The 26,927-nt window shown below is 40.5% G+C and overlaps 3 protein-coding genes and 1 non-coding gene across 4 annotated transcripts; 3 read left to right on the forward strand and 1 right to left on the reverse strand.

The window, feature by feature from the left end:
• The first annotated feature begins 1,870 nt into the window (after positions 1-1,870).
• LOC127088033 (uncharacterized) lies at positions 1,871-3,082 on the forward strand. Its single transcript, XM_051028945.1, has one exon. It carries the CDS (start codon positions 1,871-1,873, stop codon positions 3,080-3,082), a length of 1,212 nt encoding a protein of 403 aa, XP_050884902.1.
• A 920-nt stretch (positions 3,083-4,002) lies between these two features.
• Positions 4,003-4,665, forward strand: LOC127088037 (uncharacterized). Its single transcript, XM_051028948.1, has one exon. The coding sequence runs from the start codon at positions 4,003-4,005 to the stop codon at positions 4,663-4,665; it is 663 nt and encodes a 220-aa protein (XP_050884905.1).
• Positions 4,666-4,671: 6 nt separating this feature from the next.
• LOC127088039 (uncharacterized) lies at positions 4,672-7,263 on the forward strand. Its single transcript, XM_051028951.1, has 3 exons — positions 4,672-5,165; positions 5,310-6,355; positions 6,437-7,263. The coding sequence occupies exons 1-3, from the start codon at positions 4,672-4,674 to the stop codon at positions 7,261-7,263; spliced, it is 2,367 nt and encodes a 788-aa protein (XP_050884908.1).
• A 9,052-nt stretch (positions 7,264-16,315) lies between these two features.
• On the reverse strand, positions 16,316-16,422 carry LOC127088621 (small nucleolar RNA R71). The gene has a single exon (XR_007790450.1). It is a non-coding gene; the product is annotated as a small nucleolar RNA R71 (small nucleolar RNA).
• Positions 16,423-26,927: the final 10,505 nt, after the last annotated feature.

The following is a 26,927-nucleotide window of genomic DNA, read 5'->3' on the forward strand; positions in this document are numbered from 1 at the left end:
TGCATAAGCCAAATTTCATAATCAAAAATAAAATAAACCCTTGATTCAACGTCAAGTGGCATTTTCTTAGCCAAATTCAAAAAATACTTAATAATTACGATTATTATTGTGCGCCATGAGCCTTAAGTGGTGGAGAATGAGTGAGAATGGAGCATTCTTACCCTTACTCTGATTATTTTGGACGCAAGACGCTTGACTTGTTGTCTAGAATAATCACCTCTGCCCATAGACTTTAGTACAATATAATCACAAACATTCTTTTATAAAACCCTTATTCAAGGTAAAAACAATACAACTCATCAAACTTTTTTTTTGTGCCTTAGGGCATCATCCCGAAAACCCTTTTTTCAAAGGTAAAATCAACCAACACACAAATATTTTCTACTCCGAACTACGGAGCTCTGATTCCTCATCCCCGAATGAGTGATACGTAGGCACAAGGGCCACAATCCTTGGCGAGCACTATAATAACAAAAACACCCCCCCTTTTTTTTCACACATTCTTTTGAAAATAAAACAATAATAGATAAATCTCATGTATGTAAAACAACCCAAATGGTTCCCATGGAGTACCATGGGCGTAAGGGGTGCTAACACCTTCCCCTTACGCAACCGACTTCCGAACCCAAATCTCGGTTGCGAGACCGATTCCTTATTCTCTTTTAAGCGCTTCCCGTGCGCGTCTATTTTCCAGGGTTTTATCGACTATTTCCCCTCTCCTCTCCGATAGAGGTGAACTAAATAAAATTCGGTGGCGACTCTTCTGACTTTGCCTCTCTTTGGCATTCTCTTTAGTCCCGGTTTTGTTATCGTGAAATCCCGGTAGCGACAACTGGCGACTCTGCTGGGGACCAAAAAATCCCTAAGCAAGTCTAGCCTAGTTTGGGTTGTTTCCTTTTTTACGTACGTGGAGATTTATCTGTTATCTATTTTTCTGTATATATTGCTTTCTTTGCTAACTCGTGCATATTTTGTTTGTTTACCTGTTGGTCCGAAACTCTGACTCTGTGACAAAGAATTTTTGGAAGCAATAATGATTGCAAAGAAAAAACCTTGTGTGAAGGACTCTCCACCCGAGTCTGAGAGTTTGCTTGAGATAGGAGAGGTTGAGTAGTATTGATCCGCGAGGTTCCTTCCTCGTTAGGGTCGTATGAGAACCTCACTTAGTGGTAGATTCTCTTAAGGGGATTGATGACCGTCGTGCTTTCGACGTAAGCATCTTTTCTTTTACTAGAGTCAATGACCCTAAGACCCCTTTTAGAACCTTTAAAACTATGGCTAGCCTAGACCGATGGTCGCGTAGTATAGGCCACCGGGGTGCCTTCCTCGTAAGGGTCGATACGAAGATCTCACTTAGAGTAGATGACTTTGATGGAGCAGTCGCCTGGCAAGTAAATTGACATAAGCGGCTGACAGTCAAGGAAGTCCATGACTCTAGGGGCAGTGTCTTACACCCAATTTTCCAAAAGCCTTAGATCACACAAAGCGAGAACCTTAGTTTACTAAGCAGTCATTATTAACTCCATGCTTCGTCACGATGGTCCAAAACCACGAACCCATGCCTAAAAACCTGTGGAAATAATAAACCAATCATTCATTCATACATTCATTCATCATCAAAATAATAAGCAAAGCTCTTAAAATCTTTCGTTTTTTCAAACGCAGAATTACAAGACTATTTTCCGACACAATCATGGATACTTCAACAAAGAAAAGCACTTCTTCTTTCCGCTTCAAAAGTCCCGACATCAGGTCATTAAAGGTCCTTTGTTCAAAGGTCATATCTCTCAAAGACAACAAGTTTAGAGCCAATTTTGGGAACATCGTAGATCTTCTAACCGAGAAGGTTGACTATTGTGCTATCACTACAATGTCCCAATACTATGACGTTCCTTTAAGATGCTTCACTTTCCCCGACTTCCAAATCTCTCCAACCTTGGAAGACCTCGAGAGACTCCTTAATCGACCAATCAAGAAATACAACCCCTTTCCGAAATTGGAAAAAGGATTCTGTTTGACCGAGCTCTCACTCATCTTGGGTATCGACACCAACAAGTTAGTGGACAATTGGGGCGTTAAAGGATCCCTCAAAGGTTTAACTCAAAAGTTCCTAGAAGCCCATGCTTGGGAAATGATTAAAGAAGGAAGACCCGACTTTTGCAGTGCAACTTTGGCACTTTTGATTCATGGAATCGTTCTCTTCCCAAATCTGGACAAGTTCGTGGATCAATTAGCAGTTGAAGTTTTTTTAACAAAAAATCTGGTGCCTTTTTTACTTGCCGATTTCTACCATGCCTTACATACAAGACATGAGAAGAAAAGAGGTACCTTCCTTTGTTGCGCTCCTATGCTACATCTTTGGATGAGGGCACGCATGCCTCAAAATGGACCCTTCGCCGAAAACAAACTGACATGGCCGCAAAGGTTCGCATCTCTCTCTGCCAACTCAATCCTATGGTACAAGAGGGAATGGGATATAAAGGATGTCATCGCAAGATGTGGAGAGTTCTCTAACGTACCCTTGATAGGAACACAAGGTTGCATCAACTACAACCCTGCTATACTCAAGAGACAACTAGGGTACGCCATGACTAGTCCCCCCGAGGAAAGAGATTTCATTCCATTTGTCATCAATACCGTGGATCCGCTTGATTCGAACGTGAAAAGAGTGAGAAAAGCTTGGACAAGCATAGTCCGTATTAGCCATGAATGGGGTAAGAAAAATATCCTAGCCAAGGAACCCTACTATGTGTGGGTAAAAGAGAGGGCTAGGGTGGTTAAAATTCCGTTTCTGTTTGATCCTTCTTCATTCCCTTTGATGCCTGAGCCCGAGCCTATCCTACAAGAGGACATGGACAAACTTACCAGCCAAATCAAAGAGCTCGAGTTGGAAAACACTCAACTACGAGTCGAACTCAATCGCGCCAAGGAACGTAACCACGTCTTGGAGGATAAGGGTAAGCAAGTCTGCGAAAAATTTGAGGATAGCAAGAAAAGGCTCCGATTAGCCGAGGGACAAAGAGTTTGGGTTGGTGGAGCTTTACAAGGAGCTAATTCTGAGCTAGATTTCCGCAACGAGTAGTTGGATCGAGCATCCCGAATCATCAAGGACCTTGAAAATACTGTCGAGAGGTCTAATGCCATGAAGAAAGAAGCAAGGGAAGATTACGAGGCCCAGATTCTCGAACTAAGGACCACTCTAAAAGAGCATAAGGATTTGCTAGTCAAGGAGCAACTAGAGAAAGAAAAGATTCATCGAAGCTTCATGCGTGAGCAGTTCAACCTTGGACGAGCTTGCGAGCAAATCAAGAACTTGAAGAGGGGAATCTATGACCAAGCCTATGTAGAATTGCAAAACAACTGCAGACATTGGGAAGAGCGTTGCTATGAATTCGAAGCTGCCATTGTTCAAAGGGACGAAATCATCCATAATCTCCAAGTCCTTTACAAAGAATGGAGGGACAAGTACACCAACATGACCGTGTTAACCAACTATGCCCTTCAAGACTTTCCTGACAAGTTGAAGGAGGCAGATCTGATCATGTGCCCAGATAATACCCCTAAAGGGGTCTACCACTTCGCCAAGTTCTGCAAAAGAACAATGGCCGAACTCATCACCGACATTGAGGCTCTCCGCAAGTCTCAAGGGGTCACTTTTAGGGTGGATATCTAGTTGGTTTATTTACTTCCATTACTTGTATTTTGCAACTTCTATGTATTGTTGTCTATTTTCCCTTCAAAGGATGAATGAAAGTTGCGATTTTTCTCTATTGTGTTTTCCTATTTCATGATTGTGAACGAGAATCGTCAAGTAGTTGTTGCAATGAATAAACATGAATAACTAAAAAGAGCTTTGCTTTAACAAGAAAAATTCGTGCATCATATGCATCTTTCGAAACACAAAAACATAAAAAACTCATCCATCCACCCTTTTTTTCCTTCCAGAACCACTCTCCAAAGCTGACTTTTCGGTACGATACACGAGGACGTCGACAAGCTGTCATGGAGCAACTTCAAGAGAACCAAGTTGTCCTTCAGGAAGAAGTATCCCAAATGCGGTCCCAAATGCGACAATTGATGGAGACTATTCAAGCAGTCGCAAGAGGTCAGGAGATTATGGCAAAAATGCAAGAAGAAATGAACCAACGTGCCAGTACTACCAATCCTCCTACTCCTCGAACGGTCCAGAATCCGACTCCAGTTCCTCAAGTTGATCCTCCAATCAACATTAATGCACCCGGCGGTGTTCCAAACGACAATCCTTGTCCTCATGCTCTTGAGACAGACGACCAACTTGATGCATTCTTCATCCCAAGGGACGCTTCTCAAGATGACGCCTTCGGTTCCGCAACCAACAAGGTGGAAAGGAAGGTAAAGGCTATCGAGGAAAAGCTCAAGGCAATGGGGAGCACTGACATTTTGGGCCTCGATGCGGCAGAAATGTGCTTAGTACCTGGGGTCATCATTCCGGCCAAGTTCAAAGTTCCGGACTTTGAAAAATATAAGGGGAATAGCGACCCTAGGACACACATTAGGGCATACTGCCGAAAGATGGCTGCCTATTCCAGCGATGATCAACTTCTAATGCATTTTTTCCAGGATTCCCTCAGTGGGGCATCTTTGGATTGGTACATGCAACTCGAGGGCAACCATATTCACACCTAGAGGGAAATGGCTGAGGCATTCCTCAAGCACTATCAGTACAACACTGATATGGCACCTAATCGCACGCAGTTGCAAAATTTGACTCAGAGGTCTGAGGAGTCCTTCAAAGAGTATGCCCAGCGGTGGAGGGAATTAGCTGCTAGGGTACAACCCCCATTGCTAGAAAGAGAACTGGTAGACATGTTTATGGGAAACTTGCAAGGTCCATATCTTGATAGGATGGTAGGAAGCACCTCTTCAGGCTTTTCCGACCTGGTCTTAGCCGGTGAAAGGATAGAAAATATGATTAAAATGGGAAAGATCCAGAACTCTGCCAGTACTTCTAGTGCATCAAAGAAACCTTTTGTTCCCTATGGTAAAAAACGAGAAGGTGAGACCAATGCTGCCTCCATCATTCGAACAAGAAATCCCACTTATCCACAAGTGGCTGCCATATCTCCCGTCCAACCAAGTCAACAACAACCATTGGCAATTCCTGTTCAAACTCAACAACAACAACAGTATCAACAACAACCGCAACATCAGCAACCACAATATCAACAACAACAAAGGATGCGAAGGCCCGAGAGAAGATTTGACCCAGTTCCCATGCCTTATAGCCACATGCTACCATATTTATTGAGGGGATCACTTGTGCAACTAAGGGAGTTAGGACCCCCACCAGCGGTTCTTCCTCCCGGTTATGATGTAAATGCCCGTTGTGAATTTCATTCTGGCGCTCCTGGGCATTCGATCGAGAATTGTAAAGCATTAAAGTACAAGGTTCAAGATCTTATTGACTCTAAGGCAATCACGTTCACCCCCAAGAGGCCGAATGTGAATAATAACCCGATGCCCCCTCACAACAATGCATCGGTGAATATGATGGAAGCTGACAATGGGAGGAGATTGATGTCATGTGTGGACGAGTTAAAAACACCACTCATCGAGATCAAGAATGCTTTGATGAAGAATAATACCTTTCCCATCTGTGGTAATGACTGTGAACATTGTCTGATTAACCCGCAACAATGTAGAACATTGAAGTCTGTCATACAACAATTAATGAACCAGGGGATCTTGGTGGTAGACTGCCCATCCACAAACGAAGATGTGTCTACCCTCGAGATACCATACGACGAAGTCCCTCCTCTACAAATTCCATATGAGTTCTCTCAGTTAACTCTGTCGACAAATCCTATTACTCCAATCATAATAACAGTTCCCACACCATTCCCATATGTTGACACCAAGGCAGTCCCTTGGATGTATGACACCTCAGTCTACATTCATGGTCAGAAGATTCAAGAAGAACCATTGAAGTCTAGCGACCCAATGATCAATATCACAGGCACTAGTGGAGTCACAAGAAGTGGAAGGATATTTGCACCGACACCCACTCCAATTGGAACTATCAATCCTTCAACTTCAGACAAAGGCAAACAAATTGATGGCGCTCAGCAAAGACAAGACCCCGTACCTTCAAGTGAAGTAGACGAGTTCTTACGCATCATCAAGAAGAGCGATTATCGAGTAGTTGATCAGCTTAACCAAACACCCTCTAAGATCTCAATGTTGTCTCTATTGATGTGCTCAGAGGCCCATAGGGAGGCTTTGGTAAAGTTTCTGAGGACAGCTCACGTACCGCAAGAGATATCTGTTTGTCAGTTTGAAGGAGTAGTTGACAACATCGCTACTAGCTTAAGCTTAGGTTTCAGTGATGAAGAGCTTCCCGCCGAGGGGAGGAATCATAACAAGGCTCTCCATATTTCCATTGAGTGTGTGGACACAGTCCTATCAAGAGTTTTGGTAGACACTGGGTCTTCCCTCAATGTGATGCCTAAGAGTTCCTTTGATAAACTAACTATTGAAGGACTCGTAATGAAGCCGAGTGAGCTTATAGTAAGAGCATTTGATGGGACTAGAAGGACTGTAATCGGTGAGGTGAATTTGCCTATGAAGATTGGTCCCCATATTTTCCTTATCACTTTCTTCGTAATGGATATCTATCCAGCCTACAGCTGTCTGCTTGGGAGGCCTTGGATCCATTCAGCTGGTGCAGTCACTTCAACACTCCACCAAAAATTGAAATTCTTAGTTGATGATAAGCTAGTTATTGTTGAGGGTGAGGAGGACATTATGGTAAGTCACCTCGCATCTTTCCGATACGTTGAAGGAGAAGGGGAGATAAGAGAAGTCCCGTTCCAATCATTCGAAGTTATCAATGTTGAAATGGTTTGCCCAGCAAGGGATGAATCAAAAGATGCCGAATCTCCCATGGCATCTCTTAAAGACGCCCTGACAATTATAAAGGATGGACACCCCCAAGGATGGGGAAGATTGCTTGAACTCCCTGCCAACAAGGACCATACCGGTTTGGGATACAACTCCCAGAATTTGAAGAAGCCCGCGCCGATCGCTACAAGGGGATCAGTGCTCCCGCTGTCCGACAACTTCTCAAGTGCTGGTTACCTGGATGACAACCGTATTTGTGCCGTGGAAGAAGAAGAAAAAGAAGAAGAAGAAGATGATGGCTTGATCTTCACAAAGACTGATGGAAATGGTGCCACCAAATGGACCGAGTTTGAAATACCTAAAGTGACCTTGATCGAAATGTAATTCCCAATGTTGTTTTCCTTCCTTTTTATCAAAAGAACCCATGTCAAGCCCAAGGCATGGGGGAATCATTTGTAAGGCCTCATCAAATTTCCTTATTAATCATTAATGAAAAAGGGTTCATGTTCGCAATCAATTTTGAGATCCTTGTCTTTCATTTTTTCATTTCACTTTTTTTTAAAAAATGACATTTTTCTTTTAAAAAAAAATAATAATAAAAAATTCTTTTCAAATCATCCTTTCTTTCATACCAATAAAAGCGTGAACCTTAAATCATGCAGATCATCCTCGACAACCATCAATGACAATTCTGCTACGGTCTCATACGACTTTGACAACCCGATTAATCAAGCTGATGAAGAGTGTGAGGAAGAGGCCGAACTCCCAAAAGAATTGGCAAGGTTGCTCAAGCAAGAGGAAAAAGTCATCCAGCCGCACGAAGAATCAGTGGAAGTGATTAACCTTGGGACAGATGAGGAAGCGAAAGAAGTCCGAGTCGGCTCCGCTCTACAAGACGAGGTGAAGACAAAATTGATTGAGCTCTTGAAGGAATACAAAGATGTGTTTGCATGGTCATACCAAGATATGCCCGGCCTCGATACTGACATTGTGGTCCATCATTTACCCCTTAAAGAAGAATGTTCTCCAGTAAAGCAGAAACTACGAAGAACCCGTCCCGACATGGCTATGAAAATCAAGGAGGAGGTACAAAAGCAGCTCAACGCCGGCTTCCTAGCGGTCTCCAATTATCCTCAATGGATAGCTAACATTGTGCCTGTACCTAAGAAGGATGGCAAAGTAAGGATGTGCATAGATTACAGAAATCTAAATAGAGCAAGTCCCAAAGATGACTTTCCACTTCCACACATTGACGTGCTAGTAGATAATACCGCCCAGTTCTTTGTTTTCTCTTTTATGGATGGTTTCTCCGGTTATAACCAGATCCGCATGGCTCAAGAAGATATGGAGAAAACCACTTTCATAACACCATGGGGCACCTTCTGCTACAAGGTGATGCCTTTTGGATTGAAGAACGCCGGCGCCACATACCAACGAGCCATGGTCACTCTCTTTCACGATATGATTCATAAAGAGATTGAGGTCTACGTCGACGACATGATAGCCAAGTCTCAAACCGAAGAAGAACACCTTGTCAATCTAGAAAAGCTGTTTGAGAGGCCGAGGAAGTTCAAATTGAGGCTTAATCCCAACAAATGCACATTTGGGGTAAGATCCGGAAAATTGTTAGGTTTTATCGTCAGTCAACGTGGCATAGAAGTAGATCCCGAGAAAGTAAAAGCCATACAAGCTATGCCTGCACCCAAAACCGAGAAGGAAGTCCGAGGATTCCTAGGTAGATTGAACTATATTGCTAGGTTCATATCTCACCTCACTGCCACTTGTGATCCAATCTTCAAACTTCTTCGAAAGGATCAAGCCATCATTTGGAACGATGACTGCCAAGACGCATTTGAGAAAATAAAGGAATACTTGCAAGAGCCTCCCGTGTTGATGCCTCCTGTACCTGGTAGACCATTAATCATGTATCTCACCGTTCTTGAAGGATCAATGGGTTATGTCCTCGGCCAACATGACGAGACTGGTAGAAAAGAGCATGCAATATACTATTTGAGCAAGAAGTTCACTGATTGCGAGAGTAGGTATTCGATGCTTGAAAAGACTTGTTGCGCACTAGCATGGGCTGCCAAACGTTTAAGACAATACATGCTCACTCATACGACATTGTTGATCTCTAAGATGGATCCTGTCAAATACATCTTCGAGAAGCTGGCTCTAACTGGTAGAGTAGCCCGATGGCAAATGGCTCTGACCGAGTACGATATCCAACATGTCACTCAAAAGGCCATCAAAGGGAGTGTATTGTCTGATTATCTTGCACAACAACCCTTGGAGGACTATCAGTCTATACGTTTCGAATTCCCCGACGAGGATATCATGTTGATTAGGGATTGCAACATCCCCGGTCCCGAGGAAGGACCCGAGCCTGGATCCCGATGGACCATGGTTTTTGATGGAGCTTCTAACCCTCATGGTAATGGCATTGGGGCAGTAATCACTTCTCCAACTAATTTCCACCTCCCCTTCACTGCCCGATTATGTTTTGAATGTACAAACAATATGGCCGAATACGAGGCTTGTATCTTTGGTATTGAAGCTGCTATCGATCTTAGAATCAAAATCCTGGAAGTTTATGGGGACTCAGCCTTGGTAATCAGCCAAGTCAAAGGAGATTGGGATACTAGAGACCATAAGCTCATTCCTTACAAAGAGCATGTCTTGAAACTAGTCCCATATTTCGATGAAATTACATTCCACCACATCCCTCGAGAAGAGAATCAGCTAGCTGACGCTTTGGCGACTTTGGCATCCATGTTTAAAGTTAAGTGGAAGAACGAAGCGCCATCCTTTCACCTGAACTACTTGGACGAACCTGCTTACTGTCTGGCAGCGGAAGACGAAGCTGACGGTCATCCTTGGTTCCATGACATCATGAAATTCTTAGAGAACCAAGAGTATCCTGCGGACGCGTCTATCACCGACAAGAAGTATCTTCGAAAACTGTCATCCAAATTTTTCTTAAGTGGAGGGGTATTATACAAGAGAAATTATGATTCTGTTTTGCTTAGATGTGTGAACAAGCAAGAAGCAAACCAGATTATAATGGAAATTCATGAAGGATCCTTTGGGACGCATGCCAGTGGGAGTAGTATGGTGAAGAAAATCTTAAGGGCCGGATATTACTGGATGACTATGGAGATTGACTGTCATCGCCACGTCCAAACCTGCCATAAGTGCCAGATCTATGCTGATAAGATCCATGTGTCGCCAACGCCTCTCAACGTCCTAACATCACCTTGGCCTTTCGCCATGTGGGGCATTGACGTGATCGGACGCATAGAGCCAACTGCCTCGAACGGACACCGCTTCATCCTTGTAGCCATTGACTATTTCACAAAGTGGGTAGAAGCAGCCTCGTACGCCAACGTTACCAGACAAGTGGTGGCTCGATTCCTCAGGAAAGAAATCATCTGCCGTTATGGGGTCCCCAACAAGATCATTACTGATAATGGATCTAACCTCAATAATAAAATGATGAAAGAGCTATGCCAAAATTTCAGGATCGACCACCACAACTCGTCGCCTTATAGGCCTAAGATGAATGGCGCTGTTGAGGCAGCTAACAAAAATATCAAGAAGATCGTGCAAAAGATGGTGGAAACCTACAAAGATTGGCACGAAATGCTCCCATTCGCATTACACGGCTATCGTACTTCCGTACGCACTTCCACTAGGGCAACACCCTTCTCCCTTGTGTACGGCATGGATGCGGTCTTACCAGTCGAAGTAGAGATTCCTTCCTTAAGGATTTTGACAGATGTTAAGCTTGATGAGTCTGAGTGGGTACAAGCTCGATTTGACCAACTAAATCTCATTGATGAGAAGCGCTTAGCAGCCATCTGCCATGGCCAACTTTATCAAAAGCGCATCAAGAGGGCACATGACAAAAAGGTTTTCCCCCGCAGCCTAAAAGCTGGAGACCTCGTATTGAAGAAGATTCTTCCAATCCATACTGACCCAAGGGGAAAATGGACGCCAAACTATGAAGGTCCGTATGTTGTAAGAAAGGTCTTCTCCAGAGGAGCCTTGATCCTCGCAACTATGGATGGTGAAGATCTTCCATCCCCGGTGAATGCGGATGCAGTCAAAAAATACTATGCTTAAAAAAATATATATAGCCCGATATGTTGAAAACCCGAAAGGGCAACTTATGCAAAAATGGGTATCCCGGTAGACTGAAAACCCGAAAGGGCGGTCTAGGCAAAAATTAGGGATTTAATAGGAGCAAGAGGCTGCATCCCGTAAGGAATCCTTCTTCATTCCTTGGCAGGTCAATTATGTGGGTCCCAAGCAAGCCAATCCTATCACCCTCCTTCTTTGGGACGCAAGGAAGAAATGCAAAAAAGAAAATGCAGTGAGAAATACAGTAAGAAAAATTATCAAAAAGGTAAAATGAAACAGTTGAGACTCTGGGAATCGTCAGAACAATATCTTGTATGATAGAATTAAGATATTCCAGCAATGGAAAAATACCTTAATTGAATCTAAGACTCTCCGAGGATATTAGAGCAGTATCTCTAAAAAGAATATGAAATGAGACTCTTCATATTGATGAAGCAGCATCTGAAACAGTAAAAATGAGATTCTCTATATCGAGTCGAAGCAACATCTTATATGATAGAATTAAGATATTCCGAACAAGGGAATGATACCTTAATTGAATCTAAGACTCTTCGAGGATACTTAGAGCAGTACCTCTAAAAAATCTGAAATGAGACTCTTCATATTGATGAAGCAGTATCTCAAACAGTAAAAATGAGATTCTCCGTATCGGGTCGAAGCAGCATCTTATATGATAGAATTAAAATATTCCAACAAGGGAAAGATACCTTAATTGAATCTAAGACTCTCCGAGGATATTAGAGCAGTATCTCTAAAAAAAACTGGAATGAGACTCTTCATATTGATGAAGCAGCATCTCAAACAGTAAAAGTGAGATTCTCTGTATCGAGTCGAAGCAGCATCTTATATGATAAAATTAAGATATTCCAACAAGGGAAAAATACCTTAATTGAATCTAAGACTCTCCGAGGATATTAGAGCAGTATCTCTAAAAAAAACTGATAATGAGACTCTTCATATTGATGAAGCAGCATCTCAAACAGTAAAAATGAGATTCTCTGTATCGAGTCGAAGCAGCATCTTATATGATAGAATTAAGACATTCCAACAAGGGAAAAATACCTTAATTGAATCTAAGACTCTCCGAGGATATTAGAGCAGTATCTCTAAAAAGAATCTGAAATGAGACTCTTCATATTGATGAAGCAGCATCTCAAACAGTAAAAATGAGATTCTCTGTATCGGGTCGAAACAGCATCTTATATGATAGAATTAAGATATTCCAGCAAGGGAAAAATACCTTAATTGAATCTAAGACTCTCCGAGGATATTAGAGCAGTATCTCTAAAAAATTCTAAAATAAGACTCTTCATATTGATGAAGCAGCATCTCAAACAGTAAAAATGAGATTCTCTGTATCGAGTCGAAACAGCATCTTATCTGATAGAATTAAGATATTCCAACAAGGGAAAAATACCTTAATTGAATCTAAGACTCTCCGAGGATATTAGAGCAGTATCTCTAAAAAATATTTGAAATGAGACTCTTCATATTGATGAAGCAGCATCTCAAACAGTAAAATGAGATTCTTCAGATAAATGAAGCAGTATCTCGAATATTCGTCTGCTGGGGGAACTTTTAAGAAAAGACTCCTTTTGAGGGAGATTTACTAGAAATGCTCTGTAGGGGAAAAAGCTCATAAGAGACTTTTTATGGTAACCTCTGCTTGGGGAGCAATGACTGTAAAGAAAAATGCTGGGAATATCATTATTAATCATAAAGTTGAAAAAAATGGCTTACTCAAAAATGATTCCACGAGCACGTGCAGGGTAATAACTTTATTTGGAATGAGGAATGTCCAAGATATACATGAAGGACCTTGGATCCTGACATTTTATATTTGATTTTTGTATGATGTTCCACTTTGGTGGGAATTCTATGCATGGGATGATGCATGAGATGCATGCAGGTATGCAATTGCTGGGGATTTTTGACTGTGCATGAGAATGCAAATGATTTTTTTGATTTTGTATAAGGTTATGCATAAGTATGCTAATGATTGATATGACTGTGTTTTTTTTTAATTTTCTGTTTTGTAGGAAAACCATGTATGGATGATTCGTGTGATGCATGTGGGAATGCAACTGGATAATTGGATGTTTTTATAGGGTTTTATTCTTGATTGCCAATGAGGTTGGACTTTAAATAGGAACTGCTAGATGAGAACTGGTGAAGGAGATGGAACTGCCAGATGAGGACAACATTTGAAGAATATGTTACCAGACGCGAACTGGTGAAAATAATTGAAATGTCAGATGGGACTGAATTTGTTTTTGTTTGTCAGACAGGAACTGATTTTTAAAGTAGGCTACCAGACGAGAACTGGTGAAAATAATTGACTACCAGACGAGAACTGGTATCGAAATAGGTGACCTACCAGACGAGAACTGGTATTAAGAGATAATTTACCAGACGAGAACTGGTATTTGGCAAATGATTTGTCGTACAAGAACTGATTCTTTATATAGTTTGCCAGACGAGAACTAGAGTTTGGAATAAGTTGGCAGACGAGAACTGGTCTTTGAAATAAATTGCCAGACTGGAACTGGGCTTTGAAATGAATTGCCAGACAGGAACTGGGCTTTTGAAAAAGGTTTGCCAGACGGGAACTGGGCTTTGAAATAAAATGCCAAACGAGAATTGGACTTTTGAAAAAGGTTTGCCAGACGGGTACTGGGCTTTTGAAATAAGTTGCCAGACGGGAACTGGACTTTGAAATAAATTGCCAGATGAGGACTGGACTTTGAAATAAATTGCCAGACGAGAACTGAACTTTGAAATAAATTTCCAGACGAGAACTGGACTTTGAAATGGCCAAGCGATGTTGGGCTTTGGTGTCAGATTTTGGGTTTCAAGGCTTTTTGATGTCAGGTTCATGTTATGGGGAGTTATGCCTGATAAATGATATGATATGTGATAACATGAAATAATATCACATTCTAGGACTCGATTTAATTAAATTATATTATTATTTACTTCAATTTACTTCATTTTATTCGATATTACTCAGTATTTTCTTTCTATTTATCTCAGGTAGCTTATTTGAAGCACAAGTGAAAAAGGAAGAAAAGGAGGTGCAAAAAAAAAATGAAAAGAAGCAAATTCCACCAAGCCAAAGCCCAGCCCAAAAGCAAGGCGCTGCGCCCGTGACGAGCGTCACACAAGCTGTGACGAGCGTCACGCCCTACCTACTTGTGTTACGAGCGTAACACATGGTGTGACGGACGTCACACCATTCCCCTATATTTTTGGCTTCAGAAGCGCAACAAAGACGTTGAGGCCTATTGTTACGCTTGACCATTTGCAACGTGAAGACTCTTTACACGGAAGACCTTTGGAAACAGTTACAACAAGTGACCAATATAAATAGTAGCTTTTGGCAAACCCTGCGAGACTCTCCGCTTCGTTCAATTTTCTTCTTCCAGCCGTGCAAGCATACCATTATTTTTCCTTTACTGTTTTTGCTTTTAATTGCAATTCTTATTTTTACTTTCCTTTCCAGTTAATCTTTCAGCACTTAATTAATTTTTCGCACAATAGTTTCTACACCGGAAACTATTGTGTATCTTTTACTAGATCTAACCTTACGTTAGACCCTAGATTTTTATTCCTTCACTTTTATTTTCCTGTCCGATTGAAGAATTCAAGAACAAATCCAACCGGTCTGTGGTGGAGTGTTCAAGATTGCTATAAATTATTCAGGTTCTTTAATTATTGTTTGAATTTATATATGCTCTGCTTTATTGTTTATTTATATTATTTGTCTGAGATGGAATTATTTATGCATGCTGATTATTTAGATCTGTTAAGCATGTCTGGCTAATTTATTTAGGCATCGGTATGTAGAGTAAGCGGAATGAAGGAATCAAAACTAAGTTGGTTTAATTACATTTAAAAATAAAATCACTCTTTTTACGGTCTCAATTTACAGGTTTAATAACAAGGTTTTGTACGAAAGTAAAAGACATAAAGAAGTTAAAATCAATAGAACGAGAGTTTGAGTTTTTAACTGGACAGTGTAAATTGGACATTAATTCTAGATCAGGGCGAAAGCAATTTTTAGAGTTAATTAAATTCTAATCTTTTTCAAAAAGTATTTTTAAAGGTCGAATGTGAGGACGAGAGTTAAGCATTTGAATTTAATTATATAATCTAAGTCAACAGAGCGAGAGTTTGAGACAAGGATGTTTAAACGTTTAGTGTTTTCTTAAAAAGAGTTTCTACGGATTCTATTGTTTTCAAAAAGTGATTTTGGACTTAACTAATAAGTGACAGCTACGTTAATATAAAATCATAGTTTATTCAACAGAGCGAGAGTTTAAGAAAAGGCTTTTAACCAATAGTGTCTACTGAAAAGATTTATTTTAAAACCAAGAAACCAACGAAGAATTGATTCCCTAATTACGACGAACTACATACCGATATCCGCTTAATTAATATTTAATTTAGATCTTATTTTAGTTTTAACTTTTCCCCCAAACAATCAAAGTATTATCTGCCTTAGCTTTACGAAGTAACCTTAGAAAACGGTATATCGATTCATAAGTCCCTGTGGGATCGATATCTTTTAAAACGACGCGATAGAACTGTGCACTTACAGTTTGTACCCCAAATTCGACTCATTAAGTCGCGATCATGTTTTTGGCGCCGTTGCCGGGGACTTTTGTTTAGTCGATATCGTAACTCTTCTGTTACGCTGTAGAGACTAAGGCTTATTTTTCTTTCTTTTTTCTTTCTTTCGTTGATTTGTATGCCACACACTCGCTCACAAGGCGAGCCGTTCTACTTACGAATCAACGATATCGAACTATATCTCCGAGTCTTACGACGAATTCAGGAATACCGTGCTGCGAACAATCTCCCTCCTGTCGAACTTCCTGATCTCAAAAATCTTCTTCCTTCGCCGATACCCGAGATGGCAGAACCAGCTCGTGCTCTTTGAGATTACGCCGCTCCATCGCAAGATGAGCCGCATTCGAGTATTGCTCCACCCGCAATCGAAGCAAACAACTTCGAGCTTAAACCTTCACTGTTGCAGGCAGTGCAACAGAACCAATTCTCTAGAAATCCTACCGAGGATCCAAACCTTCATTTATCTGTATTTGTCCAATACGCTGATACTGTTAAAGCTAACGGTGTCACTTCAGAGGCAATTCGACTTCGTCTTTTTCCTTTCTCGTTAAGAGATAGCGCTAGAAGATGGCTCTAGTCTCTTCCTTCCAACTCAGTCACCACATGGAACGAGTTAAAGAAAGTCTTTCTTGCCCGATATTTTCCGCCGAGCAAAACAGCGATGTTAAGAGCCCAGATAAATGGATTTAAACAGAAAGATAACGAGTCTCTTTTCGAAGCATGGGAAAGATACAAAGACATGATGAGACTTTGTCCACACCATGGTTTAGAGGACTGGTTAGTAATTCATACCTTCTATAATGGTCTCTTGTACAACACGAGGTTAACAATAGACGCCGCCGCAGGTGGTGCACTAATGAACAAACCTTATGCTGATGCTTACCAACTTATCAAAAGCATGGCCCAAAACCACTATCAGTGGGGAAGCGAACGAACAATGGTAGAAAAACCTCAAACTAAAACTGGCATGTACGAGATAAGTAACCTTGATCATGTTAACGCAAAAGTGGATGCTCTGGTCCAGAAAATTGAAAGTTTAAATGTATCACCTCCAGCCACCGTGGTTGCCATAACTCAGAATTGCGAAGTCTATGGAATCCAAGGTCACACTCCTGCAGATTGTCAACTCCTAACAGGAATCCAAGCAGAGCAAGTAAACTATGCTCAAGGAAGCCCCTACTCGCATACCTATAACTCAAATTGGAAGAATCACCCCAATTTTTCATATAAGAGTAATAATGCTTTATACGCACCTGGACAATCTCCGAATCAAGCCCCAGCTATACCCCCGGGATATCAAAAGCCGATCCCATCTACACCTAACAATAACGCCCCTAGGAAATCCAACTTGGAAATCATGATGGAAAACTTTATAGCTTCTCAACAGCAAACCAATAAAAATTTCTTAAACCAGAATGTACACACTGGCGAACAAATTAAACAACTAGCAAGTAAAGTAGATGCCCTGGCTACCCATAACAAAATGCTGGAAACGCAAATATCACAAGTAGCTCAACAACAAGCGCCTACTGCTGCCCCAACTGGTACATTTCCTGGACAGCCCCAACCTAACCCGAGAAGCCACGCTCATGCAATCATACTAAGAAGTGGAACGGAAGTGGAAGGACCGTCTGACCCAAGGATAGAAAACCAAAACTCTAAAAAGTCAACTGAGGAAGAAAATAAAACTAAGGAAAAGGAAGAGAGTAATAAGGAAACCGTAGAAAAGAAGGAACCTTATGTACCTCCACCACCTTATAAACCACCTATCCCTTACCCTCAAAGGCTTATTAAAACCAAAGATGCGGGCCAATTTAAAAAATTTGTTGACCTACTGAAACAATTAAACGTCACAATTCCGTTTACAGAAGCTATTACGCAGATGCCCTCATATGCCAAGTTCTTAAAAGAAATTCTTTCTAATAAAAGGAAACTTGAAGATAGCGAAACCGTTACACTCACTGCTGAATGTAGCGCTATAATCCAGAATATGTCTCCTAAACTCAAAGACCCGGGTAGTTTCTCTATACCCTGTCACATAGGAAAATTTGTCATCGACAAAGCCTTATGCGATTTAGGAGCCGGTATTAGTGTTATGCCTTTATCCATATGCAAGAAACTGGAAATGGGAGAATTAAGACCAACCAAAATGTCTGTGCAACTAGCAGATCATTCCGTTAGATATCCTGTAGGAATTCTTGAAAACGTTCCCGTGCGCATAGGTCAATTCTACATTCCAACTGATTTTATAATTATGGACATTAGAGAAGATGAAGTTACACCCATTATACTGGGAAGACCGTTCTTAGCAACTGCCGGTGCGATCATAGACGTAAAACGAGGACGACTCACTTTCGAAGTAGGAGAAGAGAAAATTGAGTTCATTCTTTCCCAATTTTTGAAAGCACCTGCAATAGAAGATACATGTTACTTCATGGATATCATCGATGAATGCATAAAAGAAACAGAGTTAGAAAAAGACAAATCATCTGACTATCTTGCAGAAGACAAACTTAACCAATGCTTAGCAATAACACCGGACCCTACGCAATGCCTTAAGAAACCAACCCTAGACCTGAAAACACTTCCCAAAAATCTGAGATATGAATTCCTAGACTTAGAACTTGAACGACCAGTGATAGTTAATGCAGACTTAGGAAGACTCGAAACAGAAAAACTCCTGCATATCTTAAGAAAATATCCAACCGCACTAGGATACAACATCACCGATCTTAAAGGAATAAGTCCTTCTATTTGTATGCACCGCATCATGCTAGAAGAAGACTGTAAAACTTCTAGGGAACACCAGAGGAGACTAAACCCGATCTTGAGTGAGGTAGTGAAGAAGGAAATAACCAAGTTATTAGAGGCAGGTATCATATATCCTATATCTGATAGCAAATGGGTTAGTCCTGTACACGTAGTACCAAAGAAAGGAGGTATAACAGTTATTGAAAATGAAAAAGGAGAAACTATAACCAAACGAATCGAATCGGGATGGAGAATGTGCATTGACTATAGGAAACTAAACAAAGCAACCCGAAAAGATCATTTCCCTTTACCATTCATTGACCAGATGTTAGAACGATTAGCAAAACATTCTCATTTCTGCTATCTAGACGGTTACTCAGGCTTCTTTCAAATACCAATTCATCCTGATGACCAAGAAAAGACAACGTTCACGTGTCCTTTTGGTACCTTCGCTTATAGACGAATGCCGTTTGGCTTGTGTAATGCTCCTGCAACCTTCCAAAGGTGCATGATGGCAATATTCGCCGATTTTCTCGAAAACATCATGGAAGTATTTATGGATGACTTTTCCGTATGCGGACAAAGCTTTGAAGAATGCCTTGAAAACCTAGAAAGAGTTCTAGAGCGATGTGTAAAAGTAAACCTAGTACTTAATTGGGAAAAATGCCACTTTATGGTACAAGAAGGAATTGTTTTAGGACACATCATCTCGAACAGAGGAATTGAAGTAGACAAAGCCAAAATAGAGGTAATCGAAAACCTTCAACCCCCGAAAACTGTGAGAGAAGTACGAAGCTTCTTGGGACATGCCGGTTTTTACCGACGATTCATTAAAGACTTCTCTAAAATAACTAAACCTTTAACCGGGCTATTGATGAAGGATGCTGAATTCATATTCGACAATAAATGTTTAGAAGCATTTCAAACGCTTAAACAAGCATTGATCTCCGCACCCATAATGCAGACACCAGATTGGAATGAACCATTCGAAATAATGTGTGATGCCAGTGATTACACTGTAGGTGCTGCTTTAGGACAACGAAAGGATAAAAAGCTTCACGTTATATATTACGCAAGTAGAACTCTAGATGAAGCACAAATGAATTACGCCACGACCGAGAAAGAACTTCTAGCAGTAGTATTTGCGCTAGATAAATTTCGTTCTTACTTGGTCGGAGCCAAAATAATCATTTACACTGACCACGCTGCTATCAAATACCTCTTAACAAAAAAGATGCTAAACCTAGACTCCTAAGGTGGATCCTGTTGCTACAAGAGTTCGATTTGGAAATTAAAGACAAGAAAGGAACTGAAAACGTAGTAGCAGATCACCTCTCTAGACTTGAGAACCTTGAACCGGAAAGAACATCAATTAACGATGATTTCTCGTACGATAAACTTATAGCTACTTTGAGAGAAAATAACGCTGATAAACAGGTAGAAACCACCTTAGCCATATCTGTTACACCATGGTACGCTGATCTCGTCAATTATTTAGCTGCCGGAATAGTTCCACCTACTTTATCCTACCAGCAGAAGAAACGATTCTTCTATGACATAAAACACTATTATTGGGATGACCCCTTACTCTTTAAAAGAGGCCCCGATGGTATTTTCCGTCGGTGTATACCCGAAGAAGAGGTAGAAAATATAATCCAACATTGTCACTCCGCTCCTTATGGTGGACATGCAAGTACATCCAAAACCTGCTCCAAAATCCTACAAGCCGGTTTTTATTGGCCGAATATATGGAAGGATGTGCATGCGGCTATCAAGAAATGTGATAGATGTCAACGCACAGGAAACATATCAAGACGTGACGAGATGCCACAAAAAGGCATTTTGGAAGTAGAGATTTTCGACGTGTGGGGAATAGACTTCATGGGACGTTTTCCACCTTCTTTCGGTAACAAGTACATACTCGTAGCAGTTGACTACGTATCAAAATGGATTGAAGCTATAGCTTCTCCAACAAACGACACATGAGTAGTAACTAGACTCTTTAAGAATATAATATTTCCAAGATTTGGTGTCCCAAGATTAGTAGTCAGTGATGGTGGATCGCATTTCATATCCAAGATACTCGAAAAACTACTGTTTAAGTATGGTGTGAGACATAGAGTAGTGACACCTTACCACCCTCAAACCAGTGGGCAAGTGGAAGTGTCTAACAGAGAAATCAAACAAATATTGGAAAAAACAGTCGCCACCTCAAGGAAAGACAGGTCATTGAAATTACCAGAAGCTTTATGGGCGTATCGAACTGCTTACAAAACTCCCATAGGGACAACCCCATTTAAGCTTATCTATGGAAAATCTTGCCACCTCCCGGTAGAATTAGAACATAAAGCCTACTAGGCTATTAAAAATCTAAATTTAAACTATAAGGCCGCCAGTGAAAAGAGAATCCTTGATATAAGCGAATTAGAGGAACTCAGAAGAGACGCTTACGAAAATGCCAGAATCTACAAAGAAAGAACAAAACAATGGCATGACAAGCGCATAGCAAGAAAAATCTTCAAACAAGGCGATACAGTCCTGTTATTTAACTCTAGACTAAAGTTATTCCCGGGAAAACTACGATCTAAATGGTCAGGTCCATTTCAAATTACCAATGTTTTCCCCAGTGGAGCGGTGGAAATTAAAGGAAAATCCATTGAACCGTTTATCGTAAACGGGCAGCGTCTAAAACATTATCATCATACAGAGAACATTGAAGACTCACAAGTCCTGCATTTAGACGTAGTGCCTTCAGAATTTATAGATTATATTTGATAGTTTTTGTCGAGCTTGCGACATTAAACAAAGCGCTTAGTGGGAGACAACCCACAAATATTTATATTTTCATTTCTTACTTAATTATTCTTTTAAAATTTTATTTAGTATTCATTCTTAATCTATTTTAATTTTTCTTCTTCTATTCTTTCGGCATTTGGCCAAATCCTGACTAAAACTCTTGTTTTTCCTTTCTCTAGCTAACACTAACCTGATGGGACAAATTGAGCGTATGGGTATCAAATTCAGAGGGAAAGCTCAGAAACAAAAGTTTGAGGAACTAGCAGAAAGAGAGATGCTACCTAGTTTGTATGTTGATGACTGGGCAATGACTGCCCTTGGACTAAGAGAAAGTGTCCTGTATTTGTTGAGTCAGATTGGGTGGGAAACCTCTCCTATCCGTAGACATTTCGTCACCTACCGGAGACTAACACTAAAATTCCTTAGCTCCCTGATCTATCTACCCAGCCATGGGAAAGGAATAAGCAGAGGTTTCATCCAGTTCAGAATGTTTAACATGGAGTATCAATTTAATATTCAAGACTTTACCAACCTTTTAGGTTTCCCTACCTCCCTTGATACATTCACAGTGAGCCAAGAAGAACTTTTTGAATATAGAGAACTTGAACACTTTTGGGGAAGCTTGACTGGAAATGACGATCCCGAGGAACATGAGTTTCTCTCTGGAAACATACATAACCCGACCTTCCATTATTTTCATAAGATCCTGACCCACACCTTATTTGGGAAGAAGTCAAACAGTACCTCGGTTTCACGTGATGAGCTCTTCATCATATTTTGTGCTTCCCAGAACCGTTCAGTAAACGGTGCCACTTTTATGTTGGCAAATTTTGACCACCTTATCCAAGATGAACGAGCACCAATTCAAATAGGCGGTTTAATAACCATGATTCGTAATGCTATCGGATTACGTCAACCTATGCTTGACTTAAGCCCTTTTTGTGGCATTGCGACTATGAGTATACCCTTCCTCTTCAACATTATGTTTATAGCAAACCTAGGGTCTGAAGAGTTTGAGCTTATAATTAACAACCAAGTCCTTTGCCTATTCACCTTGCCCAGTCCTAGGACTAGTGTTCATAACCGCAATAACTGGCTCTACAATCTGAACGCAACACCCTCTCCAGCTAGATCTACTGAATCCATCAAGGACTATGAGATTTGTGATGACCAGATCCCTTATGCTGAATCTGACCCTCAGACACCATCTGGTTATTATGATATCTACCCTCCTCCTCAACCTGTCCCGACCGAAGAGTCGGCAATACCCGATCCTAGACATCATATGCCCGGAGATAATTATAACACCATCATTCAAGCCTTGATGTCAGAACAGGACGCCCTCAGAGAAGAGCTAGCTAATATGGAACAAGAATTTTTGGGATACATGAGCACTATGACAACTCAACTCCACGAGTTGCTAAACCATGTTAACTCTTTTGCTCATCCGGCCAGAGATCGTGCGGATGGATAGAAGTTGTCTTTCTTAGTTATTTAGTTTTAGTTAGATTATTCATTAATGTTATTTCAAATTATGTTCGTATTTGTTTCTCTTTCGCATTTTTCTTGTTGTTTTCTCCTCCAATGTTACATTATGATTATTTTATGAAGCTATTGATTTATTTTACTTTACTATGAATTATGCAATATCTAGCAATAATGCTCTCTACTGTATGCTACCTACATAACTTATTAAAGAAAAATATATTTATGCACTATTATGCAAAGTAGAATAGCATGCAAGGGAAATTTAAATAGCAGAATAAAATAATCTGAAGCAAAACAAAATAATAAAAATAAATTACTATAATTATTATAAAGAACGCAAGCAGTAACGTGCCAGAAAGACTGTGTGACGAGCGTCACACAATCTATCACGGACGTCACACCAAGTGCCTGTGACGCCCGTAACGCCCCTGTCACGAGCGTGACACCGTCTGACCATGTTAACGTTACTAACCGTTGGGAGACGACCGTTACACCACTTCACCTTTTTACCTTCCCCATTTATTCACATTTACCCACATTTATTTACTTTTCAACCACTCCCTTTCCAACTTCCAATTTTTTTTCCTATAAATACCCACCATACCTTTCTTCATACACCACAAACCATTCACTAAAATCAATTTCATTTCCCTTCTCCCCTAATTACCTCTTTCAAACCACTTATCGATATGGCGGGCAACCAAGCTTTCGGAAATATCATCTTCCGATCCGAAGATGATAATTATCAAAGGGAGCAGTTCGAGCGTTTCCAACAACGAGGTGTCACCTCTACCAGGTATCCTGATCTAACTTGTTTACAAGAATTAGGATTACTTCAAGGTATAGAATGGATGCTCCGTCTTGCTGATTTAACCTTCCTATGCACGCATAATCAACCTACCTACCCCACCCTAACCTTAGAATTTTTAAGTTCATATGCGTACAACACTCCCACCGGTGAAGACGAGTACTTAACCGGTACCGCAACCTTCCGTATGTTCAACACCGAATACTCCTTATCCCAAAACCAATTGAGTACCATGCTACAGTTCCCTGTAGAAGGTCAAGTCCACCCGAGAATCCCTCCGAATTCCCAGTGGAACATACACGCCTTCGACCTCTTCAGGAAAATATCCGGTGTAGATACCAACAACTGGGATGTGCTCCTTGCTTCCCATATACATAACCCAACTATCCGGTACTTTATCCGCATCCTGCAAAACACAGTTTTTGGAAGACCGAACAACAGCAAAGTCAACGCAAAGGAATTATTCTTCCTCGAATGCGTCTTCGAACCGGATACTAAGGTAAACGCCGCCTCCTTCCTATTTCATCATATCCGCACCTTATGTGCTAGAGGCCGTCAACCTTTTGTAATTGGTGGATTAATCACCACCATAGCACTTGGCTTAAACCTGGGGGACCGACTCCAAACTTTAGAATCTTTACCTCCCCTATTTATGGATATAAGCTACTGTCGGTCCAGCCGCCTAATTAAGAACAGAGTAGGCGGAAAATATTACCTTATGGTGAATAACCAGGAAGTTCCAAGCGTTGTTCTACCCAACATTGCCCTAACGGATGTCACCAACCCCAACCGCCACCTCTATGATCTGAATGCTCCCGAAGCTACCGAGTCTTCACATGCAAACCCGTCTACAGACGAGTTCGAAGAAATGGAGCAAGGTGATCATGCTCCTGCACAACAATCAGTCCCGCTCAACCCTTCCGATAATGCAGCTGGCCCATCCTCACGACGTCGTCGACGAAGAAGACCTGCAACCAACGACGACATCATGGATGCTATTGATGGTATGCAAGCGCAGAATCTCGAAATGATGCAAATGATGCGCCAAATGCAACAACAACAGGAAGCGAGGAATGCTATAATCGATCAGCGGTTCACTGAGTTGCTCAGCAGGTTTGACGACTTCGAAGTACGTCAACGATCACCAGGTCTAAGAACAAGAGGCGGAAGGCAACATTGATTTAATTTCCTTTTCTTTTTGTATTTCTTTTGATTTCCTTGAAACATTGGGGACAATGTTTCATTTAAGTATTTGGGGGGGGGGGGGGGGGGGGGGACCGTGTTCTTTCTATCCTCCCTTCTTCAAGTATATACCTTTCTTTTCATTGTTATTTCCCTTGAATATATAAAAACAAAAAAAAACAAAAAAACAAAATTTCTTATAATATATTTTAAGTTAAGTCCCTAGTGTGAAAATTTTCTATTATCTATTCCCTCAAAAAATTTCATGAGCCATAACAAAAATTCAACACACTCAGTAAGTATAAAGGTTGCTTATTTTATCGAACTTGAACAAATTAAGACAAAAACTATTTCCGCCCCAACACTCTAAACAAACCTCAACTTGTTAGATCAGAAAGGCAACTGTTATACAAGTCCCTGGATTTTTAACTTTATAGTAACCCCGAGTAGTTTATACAAGAAGTCAGCACCATCTTAATAGCAAACTACGTGGAGGGCCGATGAATATAAGTGAATGATTCCCAAAAAAAAAAAAAAAAAAAAAAATATATATATATATATATATATATATATATATATATATATATATATCAGGAAATGCACTAACTAAGTTAGGTGATCCTTACCAGATCATTTAATCTAAAGGTTGCAGATCATACAAAAACATAATATGAAAGACCCATTATGAGTTGGTTCAGCAGGTATCTGGTACTGAACTTGGTAGGGAGGACTACGGTCCGATCCCCCGCAATTCGCAATGGACTAAATAACGAAGTTATCCGACTCATGTACCAGAGCTTCAAGCTAAAAAGGGGATCAGAATCACTAACCGGTCACTCCACTATGTGCGCGAAACAATAAAGGGCTTAATGTGATTTCGCTAGAATGAAAACGGGTGAAATAAGAGTAAAAGAACCAGGCTAGCTATAATAGCATGACTCAAACTGGTTTGCATGAGGTAAGATTATCAGATGTGGTAACGGTAGTTCTTGATGTCGAGATTAAATTGAAGTTGCTTCTAAACAAAATCTACTTGCAACCTAGTACGAATTGATGTGTGTTTTGAAATTTCATCTGGCTAAATCTTTAAAACGAGTTCTATACTGTATTTTGCTTGAGGACAAGCAAAAGTCTAAGTATGGGGGAGTTTGATAACATGAAATAATATCACATTCTAGGACTCGATTTAATTAAATTATATTATTATTTACTTCAATTTACTTCATTTTATTCGATATTACTCGGTATTTTCTTTCTATTTATCTCAGGTAGCTTATTTGAAGCACAAGTGAAAAAGGAAGAAAAGGAGGTGCAAAAAGAAATGAAAAGAAGCAAATTCCACCAAGCCAAAGCCCAGCCCAAAAGCAAGGCGCTGCGCCCGTGACGAGCGTCACACAAGCTGTGACGAGCGTCACGCCCTGCCTACTTGTGTTACGAGCGTAACACATGGTGTGACGGACGTCACACCATTCCCCTATATTTTTGGCTTCAGAAGCGCAACAAATACGTTGAGGCCTATTGTTACGCTTGACCATTTGCAACGTGAAGACTCTTTACACGGAAGACCTTTGGAAACAGTTACAACAAGTGACCAATATAAATAGTAGCTTTTGGCAAACCATGCGAGACTCTCCGCTTCGTTCAATTTTCTTCTTCCAGCCGTGCAAGCATACCATTATTTTTCCTTTACTGTTTTTGCTTTTAATTGCAATTCTTATTTTTACTTTCCTTTCTAGTTAATCTTTCAGCACTTAATTAATTTTTCGCACAATAGTTTCTACACCGGAAACTATTGTGTATCTTTTACTAGATCTAACCTTACGTTAGACCCTAGATTTTTATTCCTTCACTTTTATTTTCCTGTCCGATTGAAGAATTCAAGAACAAATCCAACCGGTCTGTGGTGGAGTGTTCAAGATTGCTATAAATTATTCAGGTTCTTTAATTATTGTTTGAATTTATATATGCTCTGCTTTACTATTTATTTATATTATTTGTCTGAGATGGAATTATTTATGCATGCTGATTATTTAGATCTGTTAAGCATGTCTGGCTAATTTATTTAGGCATCGGTATGTAGAGTAAGCGGAATGAAGGAATCAAAACTAAGTTGGTTTAATTACATTTAAAAATAAAATCACTCTTTTTACGGTCTCAATTTACAGGTTTAATAACAAGGTTTTGTACGAAAGTAAAAGACATAAAGAAGTTAAAATCAATAGAACGAGAGTTTGAGTTTTTAACTGGA

The sequence above is a fragment of the Lathyrus oleraceus genome, chromosome 5, assembly GCF_024323335.1.
Source record: "Lathyrus oleraceus cultivar Zhongwan6 chromosome 5, CAAS_Psat_ZW6_1.0, whole genome shotgun sequence".
Lineage (NCBI taxonomy): Eukaryota > Viridiplantae > Streptophyta > Magnoliopsida > Fabales > Fabaceae > Lathyrus > Lathyrus oleraceus.